Source organism: Phyllopteryx taeniolatus, chromosome 10 (assembly GCF_024500385.1).
Source record: "Phyllopteryx taeniolatus isolate TA_2022b chromosome 10, UOR_Ptae_1.2, whole genome shotgun sequence".
NCBI lineage: Eukaryota > Metazoa > Chordata > Actinopteri > Syngnathiformes > Syngnathidae > Phyllopteryx > Phyllopteryx taeniolatus.
This window is the reverse complement of record NC_084511.1, coordinates 1,937,010-1,955,126: the sequence shown is the minus strand read 5'-3', so window position 1 is coordinate 1,955,126 and position 18,117 is coordinate 1,937,010. Positions and strand designations below refer to the sequence as shown.

Below are 18,117 nucleotides of genomic sequence, written 5' to 3'. Positions count from 1 at the left end.
GCGCTCGATGACATCAGTAATTTGAATTCAGACCTGGGCAAAGTACGGCCTGGGGGCTTCATCCTGCCCGTTGACTGTCCCTTGGAAACTTTATGAAGTCAAAATAAAACGTGCAATTATTTTGAAAGTTATACTTATATTTGATGTGAACATGAGCAATAACTTGTTTTCTGTGTTACCAACCAAGCAACAAGACATTGTCGCTGTACAGTATTTAGTGACTTTTCCAGCAACTCGAGTGATTTATTTCCCCCCCCCCAAAAAAAAGCAAACGGCGCCAAATGAGTGCTCAATATGTTAGCAACATTACCATTTCCTGCACGGTGAAGGTAAGATTGAACAATAATTTACCCTGGTAATGATTTTCCAGTCCCAACAAAGAATTGCAAACATGAGTTCCTGATATTATGTCATGTCAGCAGATTTTAATAATGTAGAAAATGGATGCACACTGTCAAAGTGTTTTTTTCTGAATATTGATTAAATGGTGATGTAATGTTAATTTGTGGAGATATGTAATTTTAATGACTGCTTATAATTCTGTTTAACACTTTTATTTTCTAATTATCTAATTAATCATCTAAACAAGTAGCAGCTGATTAAAACATCCGTCCATCCTCTTTCTACACCACGTATCCTCACGAGGGTCGTGGGTATGCTCGAGCCAATCCCAGCCGACTGCGGGCGATAGGCGGGCCGCCCTTGTTAAAACAATGACATTTTATGCTTTACATAAATACATATAACACAACAAGGGATATGTGTCATTTTCATATAATTTGAGCAATAATGGTAACATATACAGACCCTTTCCAAAATATTAGAATATCATGAAAAGTTAATTTATTTCCATAATTCCATTCAAAAAGTTAAACTTTCATAGATTATAGATTCAGTGCCCACAATTTAAATTTAATTTCAAATATTTATTTCTTTATTTTTACATAACATGGGCTTCCGGCTCATAAAACCCACAAAATCAGGAATTTAAAAAATTAAATACTGTGAAGAAATCAACATTTACGTCTCAGTTTTTGTAGAAAAAAAAGAAAGAAATTAGGTTCACATTAAATCGATCAAAATATGGTACTTTCAAAACAAGACGTTAATCTTCAGTATTGGGTTGGGAATCCCTTTGCTTTAATCACTACCTCGATGTGCAGTACTCGATGATGCAATCAGCCTGTGGCAGTGCCTGGGAGTTATGGAAGCCCAGATTTCCTTGATGCTTGCTGTCAGTTCTTTGTTTTTGGGTCTGGTGCCCCTCATTTTCCTCTTGATAATACCCCATAGATTCTAAATGGGGTTTAGATCCAGCAAATTGGCTGGCCAGTCAAGCACTGTGATGGCATGGGCATCAAAGCAGGTTTTAGTGCGTCTGCCGGTATGCGCAGGTCCTGCTGGAAGATGAAATTTCCATACAGATCCTCAGCAGAAGGAATCATAAAGTCCTCTAAAAGATTCTGGTAGACTGTTCCGGTGACAGGCGGCACGGTGGACCACTGGTTAGAGTGTCCTCACAGTTCTGAGGTCCGGGGTTCAATCCCCGGCCCCGCCTGTGTGGAGTTTGCATGTTCTCCCTGTGCCTGTGTGAGGTTTCTCCGGGCAAAACATGCATGGTAGGTTAATTGAAGACTCTAAATTGCCCGTAGGTGTGAATGTGACTGCGAATGGTTGTTTGTTTATATGTGCCCTATGATTGGTTGGCAACCAGTTCAGGGTGTACCCCGCCTCCTGCCCGATGATAGCTGGGATTGGGTCCAGCACTCCCGCAACCCTTGTGAGGAGAAGCGGCTCAGAAAATGGATGGATGGATGGATGTTGCGGTGACCTTGGATTTAAGAAAGCAGAGTTTACCAACACCTGCACTGGACATTGCACCCCAAATCCTGACTGACTGTAGATATTTCACACTGGACCTCAAGCAGCTTGGGTTCTGTTCTTCACCTGTCTTCCTCCAAACCCTTGGACCTTGATCCCCGAATGAAAGCCACACTTTACTTTCATCAGAAAAGAGGACCTTGGAACTCTGGCCAACAGTCCAGTCCTTCTTCTCCTTGGCCCAGTTGAGATGCTTCCTAAGTTAGCTCAGGCTCAGAAGTGGCTTGACCCGAGGAACCCGACAGTTGTAGCCCATCTCCGGATGGTTTTTGAAGCGTTCCACTCTTTCTGAACCTCTGCTAGGTTCTTGAATCTTCTCTGTTTGATAATCCGCTGAAGTCCCCGGGCATTTCTTTTGCTGGTGCATCTTCTCCTGCCAAATTTTGTCCTTCCACTAGACTTTCCATTGACATGTTGGATGCAGCACTCTGTGAACAGCCACCCTCCTTACCTATGAACGTTTGTGGCTTAACCATCCTATGGCGGGTATCAATGATGGTCCTCTGGCCAGTTGTCAAGTCTGCAGTCTTCCCAATATTGAACCCTACTTAGACAATTACATCAAACTGAAGCAATTTAATGACATTTGGGGAAACCTGTGCAGGTGAAGTTGGAGGCCCGGAAGCATTACGGTGCCATCGGAGACGTGTTCACAAAGCCATATGCCCGTAAAGCACAGGGCGGCGGAACGGCCGAAGTCTTGACTGGTCTTTGTCAGAAGAGGAAGCTGGCCCATTTTGTTGCGAGGGAGCGTAGATTCGCGAGGTGGATCGACGGGAGCGGCATTCAAAATAATCTCTTACGGAGCATCACTTGGATGCCGGCTCGCTTCCCCCTTCGTCGCCTTCGCCTCCATGCGCCGTACGCCACGGCCGTACCACCGGTGAGGGAGAAAAAAAAATTTTAGGATTTGCGAAAGTTTGTTAAAGAAAGTCTGAGGTAGAATCCCTAAGTCTTCCCTTGTGTAAGTGAGTTGCGTCATGTTTCCAAAGACGAACGAAAAACAGACAATACTAGAGAGCACGTAACCGAGGTGACCACACGGTTAGGCGACATCTTGGAAGGTATCTGCTCGCCGGTGACGGAACGCAAAATCATTCACATATGAAATGAAAATTACTAAACATTACTTATCAGGAGGCACGGTGGACGACTGGTTAGAGCGTCAGCCTCACAGTTCTGAGGACCCGGGTTCAATCTCCGGCCCCGCCTGTGTGGAGTTTGCATGTTCTCCCCGTGCCCGTGTGGGTTTTCTCCGGGCACTCCGGTTTCCTCCCACATCCCAAAAACATGCATTAATTGGAGACTCTAAATTGCCCGTAGGCATGACTGTGAGTGCGAATGGTTGTTTGTTTCTATGTGCCCTGCGATTGGCTGGCAACCAGTTCAGGGTGTACCCCGCCTCCTGCCCAATGACAGCTGGGATAGGCTCCAGCACGCCCGGGACCCTAGTGAGGAGAAGCGGCTCAGAAAATGGATGGATGGATTACTTATCACTAAGTAACCAAAATAAGTAACCAAAAAATGCTAAAATAGCATGGAGCAATCAAAACAATATCACAGTATAACAGTGGTTATAACCTAACCCCTAACGCCCTAACCCCTAATCCTTCATAAGCGGGTTTGTAAGTCAGTCATGCAATGAAGTTAGACTGAGGAATATGTGTCATTGAGAGGAAAGGTCAGGAAAATGCCGGTCAGTAGCGGGGGACGTTGTCAGTGGGTCATCAGAAGTCACCTGTGAATAGTGTGCAAATTCAGTCCCAACTAAAGATTTCACCAAAGGGACCAGACAACAGGACATGAAATATAGTACAAGAAACGCAACACAGATCATAAGTATAAAGCCATACAGCCACCCTAGGGTGTCATTCATTGCGACGCAGTGGAATTTCACTCCTGGACGAATGTGAACTGGACCAAATAAAGGGCCCCCATCCCTCTCGAATTGTCAGTCAATTTACAACAAATGTAATCTTGTGGTCACATAGTTGTCATAAGGGAGTTTCTGCATGTATGGTTTGGTTCAGAGCCTGTGAAATGGTTTTGAGAGCGTGCTGCATGAAGGGTGTCGAAAAACCAAACATTCATACCACAGGAAGTGAAATTAGTAGAGGTGGTGGCTAGTTCATGAAACCACAGTAGCTCGTCAGAAGCGTCACGTTTTGTGAGGTTCAAAATTGTGTCAACTGTCAAAGTGGGAGCATCAATACACATTTTAATCATAATAATTATGGCAAATAATGTCAAACCACCAAGGAAGGGCTTCAAACCCTTGCAGTTTACTGGGGACGTCATCGTCTTTCTTCTGTTCTTCTGCCGAGTTACGCAAGCGCGTGTGTGTGTGCGTGTGTGCGCGCGCTCGTCAGTTCAGACAACAGATGATTGGTCGTTGCTCGGCTTTTATGACCTATCTTCTGCTCCTCTATGATCTATCGACGTGCAAACAGTTACTAGCACTGATTGTAGCTAAAAGTGTATGCAAACAGTGAATCCTCTTTCATAGAGGTGATTATTTAGCCTTATCAGGCTGAATCCGATGTAGAAGGTGAAGGGAGAGGAGGAGTTGGGACCGTCTTGCAGTGTGACGTGTGAATAGGGCACACACGCATCCTCATATATACTTGAGTTTAATTGACTTCAAAGCATTTTTGCGGGCGCTAGGTACCATGTGTTCTGAGGTCAAATTGTAACCTGTCAGAAAGCCGTTGTTCGAGGAAAGCATTCCAAGAATTGGAAGAAAATTCTGAAAATAATTTCGGTCACTTGTGCTACTATCACTTACTTCAATTCTTACTTTAACATGTCTATCATATCTCGACAGTATTTTGTAAGCGCATTGATCATTATTTCATTATATACGTTATCATTATAGCGTCAATATGGTCAAAACTATGATCCATTATCAGCATTATACCAACATAATATTTTGGTATATTATCATCATCTTTGAGACTGATAATCAAAAAATTATTAAATGTAAATACTGCACATAAAAAGTGCTCTAAGCACATTATAACATTTTGGGTGGAATAAAAGGTCAAGCTTGGTACCTTTCCCCCCAAAGCCCGTGTCTGTGTCAACATGAGGAGTGAAGGGTTTTGAGTAGTCTGGCAATCGAAGGACCCCAGCACTACCAAAGCTTTCTTCCGTTGGATAAAGTCTACCTCAGCAATTTTTTTTGTCCAAAGTATGCTAATTTTTTTTCTCCAAAGTATGCATAATTACTGAATTGCCTGGCCCCTGCATTACCATTGGGTTCGGCACAATGGCTGTCCGCCTGAATGGCCCTGTAAAGACGCTGGTGCTTAGGGTCCTAGACGAACTCCTGAACCAATCATATGTATCACTATAATAATGCTAATATTGGTGCTCTGTTTGCAGCCTGTGGAATTGTCTCTAAGTGAATCTATAAATTCAGATTTTGTGGTAATCAATTATGTGTCAAACATAATAATAATACATGTGATGCGACTTGTGCTGCTAAGCACAAAAATAAAATAATCCACTAGCTTTGTACGGAGCACAAAACAAGGCAAAACCAAAAACAAAACCAACAAAACAAAACCAACAAAAAACAAATACAAACCACTCCAAAAACAATAATGTAAATAAACATTTTCCAACAACTTTCCCCTGCAACGACTGCTCACAGCATATTACATGAGTAATAACACGCACACAGATACATACAGTATCCAAAGAGAACAACAGCTATTGTAATCAGTCAAACAATGCACTTTCATCAAACACTTGGCCAAAATTCCAGCATTCATCTTCCAATTACCACACACATTCCTGTATATACACAGACCAACACATCAGTAATCAGCAGACAGTCACTCACACCAAGTCTTTTTCGTCCAAAAGTTTGAACACGTCTTGTCAGTTAGATCGTCTTATCCTTTCAGTTGCAAATAACTTTAAAGTTTCTCTCATCATTTTAATTGTTGTAAAGCACTTGGTGTTCCATTTTTAATGTAGAAAAGGTGCTATATAAATACATTTGCTTTGATCATTTGACAGCATTTGAAACAAACATTGTTTCAAACAAAACTGTTAACACTGAGTGCAAACAAGTTGTGGTTTTGAACTCAGTGCTGCGAATTGCGCATTTTCACAAAACTGATCATCTCGCCCCTCACAGTAAATAGTTAATATTTTGCTTTTCACAACTGTGTTCATCATTTATTTATTTTACATATTTTTGTATTTTATTTAAAATTTTCAATCATCAATGAATGCATTTCAATTCTTTTTCCCAGACCGAATGTCGACCAGCGGGATAGTTTCTCGAAACATTGAAAAATTACAAATAACTATCCTCCATTCCAGGTGATTCCTCGATCACCTTCCCTTAGTAACACCATCCCTGGCCTACTGTAGATTTGTTCCAGCAGTTCTAAACTGCTACACCTTAGGTCCCCGACCAAACATCTACAACATCTAACGCGGGGAATAGATCCTCAGACAATTACAAATCATTATTCTCAATAATTCAGGTAGTTCAATATTCCCATCTGCATTAGTCATGGTTGTTGTTAATGGTTGTTGTTATCTTTGTTATCCCTCGTCTTTTGTTTTCATGACAAGAAAACAAACAACAACAAAACAAAAGAACATAAAAATAACCAACAGCGCTGAGAGATCCAGATATAATGCTAATTCTGTCAATATATTCTAATTCAAATTCAAAGGGATCTATCAGTTATATTTCATAGTTGCATACATTAACTCCATAACTGTGTAAATGAATGTCTGGTGATGACTGTCAATTAAATAACTAGCTTAAGCAAAGCAGTGTTATCAGTGCCAAGCGCGTCTTCATTGCACAAAGGAGCGAGTGTTGGGTGCAAGTTGTGGTGTTTCTGTATATTACCAGTTAAGCATCGTTCTGTCTATGCGGCTGAGGGAGTGAGCCAGAGGTCGGACGAACTGGGTTCCCCACCATCGATCACCACTATAAGTGCAAAATCTCTTACATTGTGACTACTAGCTCTTTTTCGGCCATACTGTGCGTACTAATTGTTCCCAGCTATCTTGTGACTACTAGCTGGTTTTTGATAAAGATAAATTGAGTGTAGCTGGTCAAAGATAATTGTTTTGCTTTCTCTCACTTCGATATAACAAAGGTTTTTTTTTGTCTGGGCTTCAGTAAGGAGTCACAAGACTTGTACCTTTTCCTCCCTTTGCAAAGACTTTGCTTTGTTTTTTGTAATAAAAACCCACAAAGACAAGATTGCTTCCTTACTTATTCTGTCAGAAAAAGATTTGCCAAAAACAGTTGGTGTCAGAAGTGGGATTCCAGGATTGATGACAATCCAGAGGCTCTCCGGACCAGTGACTGATCATCCGGGACAAGCACATTGGTCCTGCCCTTACCCAAGCATTAGGACAGGGGAGTGCCCGGCTGCCCTCCTGGATTGGCCATCACCTCGCGATTCCAAACGGACCAGAACATCCATCCATCCATTTTCTGAGCCGCTTCTCCTCACTAGGGTCGCGTGGGTGCTGGAGCCTATCCCAGCTGTCATCGGGCAGGAGGCGGGGTAAACCCTGAACTGGTTGCCAGCCAATCGCAGGGCACATAGAAACAAACAACCATTCGCTCTCACAGTCATGCCGACGGGCAATTTCGAGTCTCCAATTAATGCATGTTTTTGGGATGTGGGAGAAAACCGGAGTGCCCGGAGAAAACCCACGCAGGCACTTGGAGAACATGCAAACTCCACACAGGCGGGGACAGGGATTGAACCCCGCACCTCAGAACTGTGAGGCTGACGCTCTAACCAGTCGGCCACCGTGCCGCCCGGACCAGAACAGAATTACCATAAAGATTAAGTGGTATTGGTAATTTCTCACCCCACATTCCATTGGTAGGGTCTAGCTAAAGTCTAGGTTAAAGAGTCTAGTTAAAGTCTAGGTTAGAGTCTAATTAAAGTCTAGGTTAAAGCTCTCCCGGTTGAAGTCCAGAGATTAGGGTTTAGGTCCTCAACAATTTCGAAGACGTTCGAATATTGTGGGGAAAAAAAGAAGCGCTTCTCACGGGTATTGGAAAATGGGAGGTGGGAAGAGTGGAAAAGAATTACCGGTGCTGCTCCCCCCTACTCCCTGCCTCCACAGCCCACTCCTGCTGGGAGCATGTCACCTCTTGCCATGGAACAGCAAAGATGGGTCCCGGGCCCGCCATCCCTGGCAGTTACCAGACAGAAGGCCAAGATGGATCCGAACTTTCAAATGCCAAAGATTGAGTTTGTCAGGAAACAAGTTCAACAACACCCAGAAACGCCACCGGCAACAGTGACAGCAGCTGCCAGATACACACAAGACCGGAGCGGGGATCCTGTGTTTCCAGCCAAGACAATTTTGCTGCCCTGAGTATTTTCTGTGTTTTATTTTGCTCATTATTGTCAAATTTAGTGTGTGAGTGTGACAAACATTTGTATTGGACATAAATGAATATACAGAACAAAGCTGTACGTGACATTTAATGGCCAAATACGGGACGCTTCCGTATTTTACGGGACAGGTGGCAACCCTATTTGTAAGATAATTTGTTCACACTGACTGTGTAAAGTTCTGAAATTTTTAATTTTTACATCACAAAAAGTGTAATTTACAGAGGTTTGTAAACTTTTTTTAATCAGTTGATACTATGCTGCACAGAAGCAACAATGCTGTCCAAATAAGAAGAAACTGTACCTTGACAGGACCAAGAGGGAGCCATTCATGGAGCCATAGCACGACATGGCCACAAATATGGGCACCGCTAACGAAAAATTCCCCATCAACTTCTTTGAAAATGTCTGCAAATAAGGAAACCATATTGAAATTTAGGGAGTAAGGTGTTGTGTGATAAGTCAAAGCATGGTTAGACGCATTTTCTTAATGAACATGTGTGAGTGTGATAGAAACTAGAATTACATCGTTTTACATACAGTACATTGTAGACCGTTACAATATTTCCTGCCAGGCATTATCCATTGATTTATATACAGAATGTGCTTTTACTATAGCTGTAAGTTGTTAAGTAAAGTCATTTTGCTGAAGAGTCACAGACATCACGCATGTTCACTGTTGGACTGTTAAGACTTTTAATATTGGTTAAACTTCAAATTATGGGACACTCTGGTGGTTCCGCTGTACCTCTGCCATATAATGTAATGGCAGATCTGAACAGGCCAAAGCCCAAGTGTTCACAGTGGAGTGGCTAACAGGGGACAGGTGAGGTAGGGGAAGTTCCGGCCAAGGCCACCACGGTTTGAATCATCTTAGTAGAACCTTAATCACTGTTTGTTTGTTTGTTAGTGAACAAGAATAATTAACTGTTTTCCACAAAAATGTATGGAGAAACACAAGGGCCAAGGATGAGCCTATTTAATATTAGTGTGGATCCAGATGGAGCGGATCGTGGAATTATTTTAACACTGTGAATTATGTTTACAATTTCCAGTAAATAATGCATCTATTTTATTAATGTAATTGTTTTCAGGAGTTGGGTACTACAAAGTACCTATGAAATTAAATGCAATTGTACGGAATGGATTTTAACTTGTGTTTTAAATGTTTACCACAGCCACTGCGTCTGAGGCCAGGAGCTCCTCAACTGACATCACTGTGTAGTATGCCACATTAACCAGCACATAGCAGGTTGTCACAATTGCCATGGAGCTACAGATAGCCAGGGGCACTGTCCTGGAACATAAGAATTTGCTGTTATACTCATGTACAAAAGGTTATATCAGTATCTTACCAGAATTAATTTGGTAAGTGTCATGTAACTTATTAGAAGAAGCTTTTTTGTCGTGCTGTTGCTGGTTTTATGTCAATGTATATATTGAAGAAGTGTACAAAAAAAATATTATAGTCATCATATTTTCTTCTCTTGAACCCAGCAGAAATTTAGGTTACAGTCATGCCATTTAGTCATTGATTTTGTGTCATGATCTGTGCCCCGGCTCCTACGGACCACCATCACGCCTTGAAATTCCTGACCTTGCGCCTTTCCCAAATAAACTAACTGCTTCCCCCGCCTCCGTCTGCTTTTGGGTCCAGTCCAAAACCGTTTGATACAACCGTGACATGTTGCCAATGACACATGTTTGTGCTCCTGGCAACGTGTATTTATTTCCATAATTCCATTCAAATAGTTAAACTTTTATAGATTATAGAATCAGAGCAAGTATTTATTTGTGTCAGGGCTGCTGTTTCAGCACCCTGAGTCCTTTTGCTTCCTGAAGACCTCGTAATTTTATATCTAACCCATTCTTGGTCTTTGTCCCCAGTCTGCTGTCTGCCCTTGCTCCCTGCAAACCAGCGCTCACATCCTGCGGCCCACCGACAAACCGGACTCCTACCCTTCCAGACTGGTCCTCTTTGGAACGTAGAGGTGGTCTGGTTTGGTGGCCTCAGTATTGCATCTCTGTTTTTTGCAGATGGTGTGGTTCTGTTGGGTTCATCAATCCGTGATCTCCAACTCTCACTGGAGCGGTTCGCAGTCGAGTGTGAAGCGGCTGGGATGAAAATCAGCACCTCCAAGTCTGAAACCATGGTCCTCCGTCGGAAAAGGGTGGAGTGCCCTATCCAGGTCGGGGAGGAGATCCTGCCCCAAGTGGAGGAGTTCAAGTATCTTGGGGTCTTGTTCATGAGTGTGTGTAGAATGGAACCGGAGATTGACAGGCAGATCGGTGCAGCGTCTGCAGTGATGCGGACCTTGTATCGGTCCGTTGTGGTCTAGAAGGAGCTAAGCCGAAAGGCGATGCACTCAATTTACCGGTCGATCTATGTTTTTACCCTCACCTATGGTCACAAGCTGTGGGTCGTGACCGAAAGAACAAGATCACGGATACAAGTGGCCTAAATGAGTTTCCTCCGCAGGGTGTCCGGGCTCTCCCTTAGAGATAGGGTGAGAAGCTCGGTCATCCAGGAGGGGCTCACAGTAGAGCCCCTGCTCCTCCGCATTAAGAGGAGCCAGATGAGGTGGCTCGCGCATCTGATTAGGATGCCTCCTGGACGCCTCCTCGGTGAGGACGACCCATGACACGCTGGAAAGTGTATGTCTCCCGGCTGGCCTGGGAACACCACGGGATCCCCTTCTCCCCGACAAGCTTGATGTAGTGGCTGGGGAGAGGGCAGTCTGGGCGTCCCTAATGAAGCCACTGCCCCCGCAACCCGACCTCAGATAAGTGCTAGATAATGGATGGATGGATGGAATCCCTTTGCTTTAATCACTGCCTCGATGCGCCGTGGTAGTGAGGCAATCAGTCTGTGGCATTGTCTAAGAGTTATAGAAGCCCAGATTTCCTTGATGCTTGCTGTCAGTTCTTCTTTGTTTTTGGGTTTGGTGTCCCTCATTTTCCTCTTGATAATACTCCATAGATTCTCAAAGGGGTTTAGAGCTGGTGAGTTGGCTGGCCAGTCAAGTACTGTGAAGACATGGGCCTCAAAACAGGTTTTGGTGCTTCTGGCAGTATTGGCAGGGGCCAGGTCCTGATGGGAGATGAAATCTAGATCTCCATACAGATCCTCAGTAGAAGGAATCATGAAGTCCTCTAAAACATTCTGGTAGACTGTTGCGGTGACCTTGGATTTTAGAAAGCAAAGTTTACCAACACCTGCACTGGACATTGCACCCCAAATCATGACTGACTGTGGATATGTCACACTGGACCTCAAGCAGCTTGGGTTATTTTCTTCAACCGTCTTCCTCCAAACCCTAGGACCTTGATTCCCATATGAAAGGCACACTTCACTGTTATCGTAAAAGAGGACCTTGGCCCACTGGCCAACAGTCCAGTCGTTCTTCTCCTTGGCCGAGTTGAGACGCTTCCTACGTTGGCTCAGGCTCAGAAGTGGCTTGACCCAACGAGCCCAACAGTTGTAGCCCATCTCCCAGATGTGTCCGAATGTGGTGGGTTTTGAAGCTGTGACGCCCGCCTCATTCCACTCTTTCTGGATCTCTGCTAGACTCTTAAGTCTTCGCTGTTTGATTATCCGCTGAAGCCCATGGTCATCTTTTTTGCTGGTGCATCTTCTCCTGCCAAATTTTGTACTTCCACTTGACTTTCCATTGATATGCTTGGACGCAGCACTCTTTGAACAGCCAGCCTCTTTACCTATGTACTTTTGTGGCTTACCCATCCTATGGAGGGTATCAATGATGGTCCTCTGGCCAGTTGTCAAGTCTGCAGTCTTCCCAATATTGAACCCTACTTAGACAATTACACCAAATTGAAGCAATTTAATGACACCTGGGGCAACCTGTGCAGGTGCTTCAAGTTTAGTAAATGATTAGTGTGTGACACTCAATTTAAAACATTTATGGCCTGCAAAACTTGGGCTGATTTCTTCACAGAATTCTATTTTTTTGAATTGCCGATTTTATGGGTTTCATGATCTGGAAGCCCAAATTATGTAAAAATAAACAAATAAATACTTGAAATTGTTTAAATTGTGGGCCCTGAATCAATAATCTATGAAAGTTTAACTTTTTGAATGGAATTATGGAAATAAATAAACTTTTCCATGATATTCAAATTTTTTGGAAGGGGTCTGTACATTTAAAAAGGGATACGTAAAACTCACCTTTCAGGATTATCAATTTCCTCTGTAACAAAATTTAGGTAGAACCTGGAAAACACATGACCCCCAGATTAACAATGTACAGTATCTGCAAGATGACATATAAAGTAAAATTGTAAAAAAAATTCAACAAACAAACAAATTGCAGCCGGACAGAAAAGGGTTTTATGGTATAGACAGAGCGGCAGAACGGAGATGGAGAATAGGGGGGCAGGACATGCAACAGCTGACCTTTAGGACAAGATGGGAGAGGAGAGAAAAGGGAGATGGGAGATGACCAAGGCAGTGCTACTGATAAGTGGTGCGGTGGCATGCTTTTATAGTGGCTAAACACCTATAAGAGCCTGTGAGTTGATATGTTAATAAACCTGTGCTATTGTCAGTTGTCCCAGCATGAGCAATTCAAGCCGATAGCGTGTCTGTAGAACCTATTAGTGAATAAACACTACATCACATGCATGTCAGTCAACTAGTGTACGGGGTTGCTGTGTCGACACACTGAGGAAGGGCAGGCCCTGCCCCCTACCGAATGAGGTGACAGGATGTAAATATGATGATGTCAATATCTCAGCCCCATTCTCAAATTCTGATATTTTTGCATAGTTTCACCACTTCATTCATCAAAGAAATGTAAATATCAGACAACTATAACCCAAGAAAGCATAAAATTGTGATTTTAATTAAGGAAAAACAACTATACAAAGCTACCTGGCCCTCTGTGAAAAAGTAATGCCCCCCTTGTTAAATCATGAATTACTGTAACTGTGGCTAATCATTTGTTCATTTTCACTAACCACAACCAACCCTCCAGAACTGTTTAAATCAAGAAATCACTTTAATAGAACCTATTTGAATAAATGAAGTTGGCCAAAAGATCTAAAAAAAAAAAAAAAGCAATACCACAAACGAAAGAAATTCAAGGACAGACTGGAAATAATAGTATAAATAGTAAAAATAGTATAAAAGTATAAAACGCAGGAAGTACATCCTCTGCTGGGCCTTTTTGAGGATGGAGTTGATGTTGATCACCCACTTCAGGTCCTGAGAGACTTTAATTCCGAGGAACTTGAAGGTCTTGACGGTTGACACAAGCCAGCTGGACACCGTGAGGGGCAGCTGTGGCGAAGGATGCCTCCTGAAGTCCACGATCATCTCTACGGTCTTGAGCGTGTTCAGCTCCAGGTTGTGTCGGCCGCACCACAGCTCCAGCCGCTCCACTTCCTGTCGATATGCAGACCCGTCACCGTCTTTGATGAGGCTGATGACAGTGGCGTCATCTGCAAACTTCAGGAGTTTGACAGCCGGGTGCGTTGATGTGCAGTTGTTCATGTAGAGAGAGAAGAGCAGCGGAGAGAGGACACAACCTTGGGGCGCCCCAGTGCTGATCCTGCGTGTGGATGAGGTGGCCTCTCCCAGCCTCACCTGCTTTGTCCTGCCCGTCAGAAAGCTGTAAATCCACTGGCAGACGGCAGGTGAGACGCTGAGCTGGAGAAGCTTGGATGAAAGGAGTTCAGGGATGATGGTGTTGAACGCTGAGCTGAAGTCCACGAACAGGATCCTCGCATAGGTCCCTGCACTGTCGAGGTGCTCTAGGATGAAATGCAGTCCCATGTTGACTGCATCAGCACATGCACTACACATGCTGTAGTAGTGCAGTGTGTTTATATGTTTCTTACAAAAAAAGTTCTTATTTGCATGTTTTCCTTCCCTTGTTGCTAAATTGCAAACTTATCAAGTGGACTTTCAGAATAGTGACTGTTAGATAGACAGAAAGTAAGCTTGCTTTTACCTTCTGTATCTCCACTGAAAGTGCATCAAGTCTGTTTTTTTGTTATTGTTGTTGAGTCCATGATTATTGTGACAAAGATTTGGAAGTTTTTCTGCTGTCGAAGTAGTGCTGTCAAAGGTTCCTGTTGTTGCAATCGTTCAATCACCTGCTGTGCCAGCGAGACAAACCCGTCTGCTTACACATCTTCCTTTTGTGGCGAGAAACAGCAGCATTATGAGACTCTCGGCAGTTGTCCGTTTCTCAGAATTGTCCCCAAAAGACAGATGTGCAGGTTCTTTGAAGGTGCTAGCTAGTTCTTTGAAGGTATGAGCTAGCCAGTGGCCGTCTTAGCCATTTCCGTTAGCAACACGTTGCAACAAAAACAGCTTGGACGTAAAAGTTAACTGGGCTGCAAAACTTGTGCTAGGTCTGGCGAGCCGTCAGTACTACGGCACTGTCCGATGACGTCACTTCTTCTAACCCACACAGTAAAGCAAAGCAAAGCAAAGAAAATTTATTTATATTTAATTTTTTCATACACAATGTGCCTTACATGGTTAAAAGCATTTAAAAACAAAGAAATACAAACAAACAAAAACTGCTTAAAAACAATAAAAACAGCGTACAGTGCAAGAAAGATCATTTAAAACTGGAAATGCTCTAAAAGCATGAGAAAACAAGAATTTTTTAACCTGGACTTAAAAACATTCACACTTGGGGCTGACATCACTTCTGCTGGCAACCTATTCCATTCGTGTGCAGCATAATAACTAAATGCCGCTTCACCGTTTGCTTTGGACTCCGGTGCTCCACTATTTGACTTGAGTCTGTAGATCTCAGAGCCCTACTGGGTTTATATCCCATTACGATTTATTTCTTGTATTAAGGACCTAAACCATTTAATGATTTATAGACCAGTAGCAGAACTTTAAAATCTATTCTAAATACGACAGGGAGCCTGTGTAGAGACTTTAGATTTGGAGTAATATGTTTTGACCTCTTTGTTCTGGTCAGGATCCGAGCTGAATGAGCTGCAGCTGTTTAATGCTCTTTGCTGGTGATGCCATCTGTGCCTCTTGTCATCTTCTCTCTTGTTCCTCTGATTGTTTATGCACACCTGGAGACTCCTTCTGCATCTTTTGTCCTTCAGCTGCGTCAACAAAGCCAATGTTTTCTTTTCATGCCGCTGAATGACGTACACAGTCAAAAATGCTGGCACCCAATAACTTAACCCCTTGTTTATTGAGACAGAAACCCTCTGCCTTGTGAAGATGCCTGTACTCCCCAAAAAATGCAGAAATTGTCAGTGAAGCTTACGGGTAGCAGAGTGCACACTTATTTAGCTGTAAAAGCCTGCTGAAATGTTCCTCTCCAGATTGTGCCATTGGGTGAGGTCCATTTGTGAAAAACTCAGCATCCAAATATTGCACTTTAGTTAGGAGATCAATGAAATCTCGTTTCAGTACCTCTTATTGCTGCTTGACAACATCCAGGTTCCCTGTGTGTATAATGACAGATTTCACATTGGGTGCTCATTAGTGATCTCCATGGTTTCTTTTTAGATTTCACACACCATATCTTCCATACCAGATCGGTCGTGGCCCGGGTGAACAATGTCCGCCACCGGCGGCGTTTACCTACAGGGCGCCCGTGGAAATTAAGCTGTGGTGGGTCAGGAGAGGTGGAAAGCGAGTTCTTACGCAGAAAGAGAAGAGGAAAGCTCAGAGCCTAGAACTGAATGTGGGGAATTGGATTTGGGCCTATCACAGGAAAAGCTCAGGAGTTGGTTGACATGATGATGATGATATATTGTGTGACCAGGAGAGCAGGTGGAAAGGCAATAAGGCTATACATTTAGAAGCTGGGTTTAAATTATTTTACCATGGTGTAGATGGGAAGAGAAATGTTGTCGGCATTATTTTAAAGGAAGAGTTAGTTTAGAATGTCTTGGAGGTGAAAAGAGTATCAGATCGAGTGATGGGGCTGAAACTGGAAATTGAGGGTGTTATGTATAATGTGATTAGTGGCTATGTCCCACAGGTAGGATGTGACCTAGAGGTGAAAGAGAAATTCTGGAAGGAGCTAGATTAAGTTCTTCTAAGCATCCCAGACACAGAGAGATATGATTGGTGCAGACAGTAAGGGACATGTTGGTGAAGGAAACAGGGGCGATGAAGTAGTGATGGGTAGGTTTGGCATCCAGGAAAGGAACTTGGAGGGACAGATGGTGGTACACTTTGCAAAAAGAATGGAAATTGCTCTAGTGAATGCTTTCTTCCACATGGAAGAAGAAGTGGGACACTGAGAGGACTGAGGAGAGGAGAAAGGAATACATGGAGATGCGAAGTTGTCATGTGTGTGTGTTCCGGATTTTGTCCTCCCCCCTGTTTCTCACACACCTGCTCCTGTGAGCATCTTCACCACCTGTGCCTCGTTCAACCTAATTACCCCTTGTATTTAACCTCGTGTCTCAACAAAGGTTCTTAGGGTTCGCAAACTTCTACAGAAAATTCATCAGAAATTTCAGTTCTATAGCCTCTCCTTTGCATGATCTTACCTCGCCACACAAACCTTTTGTATGGAACCCGCTTTGTCAGGCAGCTTTTCCGAAACTTAAGTCGAGCTTTACCTCCGCTCCCATCCTTACTTTGCCAGATCTCAAACAGCAGTTTGTGGTAGAAGTCGATGCGTCTGATGCTGGAATAGGAGCAGTGCTCTCCCAGAAATCTCTCAAGGATGATAAATTACATCCTTGTGCTTTTCTCTCCAAAAAACTGACCCCAGCTGAGAAAAATTATGACATTGGTGACCGTGAACTGTTGGCAGTCAAGGTGGCTTTGATGGAGTGGAGGCACTGGCTAGAGGGGGCACAGACTCCGTTTTTAGTATGGACAGATCACAAGAACCTTGAGTATATTAAGACTGCTAAAAGATTAAATGCGAGGCAGGCTAGATGGGCTCTGTTCTTCACTAGATTTAATTTCACGTTATCCTACCGACCTGGTTCTAAAAATGGTAAGCCATATGCTTTGTCACGTATTTTCTCCGAAGAGAATTCTTTGTCCGACCCTAAGACTATTTTGCCTAGGTCATGTTTCATTTCCGCTTTTGTCATGTGTGTGTGTTCCGGATTTTGTCCTCCCTCCTGTTTCTCACACACCTGCTCCTGTGAGCATCTTCACCACCTGTGCCTCGTTCAACCTAATTACCCCTTGTATTTAACCTCGTGTCTCATTCCCTCTCATTGCCAGTTCGTTGTACCTTGTCGTCGCATTCCAGCATTCCTTGTTTCCATGTCACAGACTCACAGTAAGACTTGACCCTGTTCCGATTATCGACCTTGCCTCTTTGCCTCATGTTTTTGGATACTGTTGCCTTTCTTGGATTGCCTGCCTGTGTACCGACCTATGCCCGTCTATTAAACCTCTCTTTTTGGAAACTGTCCATTTGTTTTCGAGTCGTGCATTTTTGGGTCCTATCCTCTGTTCCGTTCATGACAGAAGTAGGGCAAAGGTAGAGGTGGCAAAGGCCAAACAAGAGGCATATGATGATATGTATGGCAGACTGGACACTAAAGAAGTAGAAAAAGATATATACAGGTTGGCCAGACAGCGGGATAGAGATGGGAAGGATGGTTAGGCTGATTAAGTATAGAGATGGAAATGTGTTGACAGGTGCCAGTAGTGTGCTGGATAGATGGAAAGAATACTTTGAGGAGTTGATGAATGAGTCAAATGAGAGAGAAGGAAGAGTAGAAGAGGCATGTGTGGTGGACCAGGAAGTAGCAATGATTAGTAAGGGGGAATTTAGAAAGGCACTAATGATGATGAAAAATGGTGGTGCACATTTTTGAACAAGGGTGATGTGCAGAGCTGTGGGAACCAGAG

At 43.4% G+C, this 18,117-nt stretch overlaps 1 protein-coding gene across 2 annotated transcripts in view; it reads right to left on the bottom strand.

Moving 5' to 3' along the window:
- slc7a11 (solute carrier family 7 member 11) overlaps window positions 1-18,117 on the bottom strand; it is a 60,895-nt gene that overhangs the window by 10,789 nt on the left and 31,989 nt on the right. For both annotated transcript variants that reach the window (XM_061787699.1, XM_061787700.1), the window contains 3 exons: window positions 12,466-12,510; window positions 9,453-9,576; window positions 8,584-8,687 (listed from right to left, as the gene is read on the bottom strand). In XM_061787699.1, the coding sequence (XP_061643683.1) occupies window positions 8,584-8,687; window positions 9,453-9,576; window positions 12,466-12,510 (273 nt within the window). The remainder of the gene's footprint in view (window positions 1-8,583; window positions 8,688-9,452; window positions 9,577-12,465; window positions 12,511-18,117) is intronic.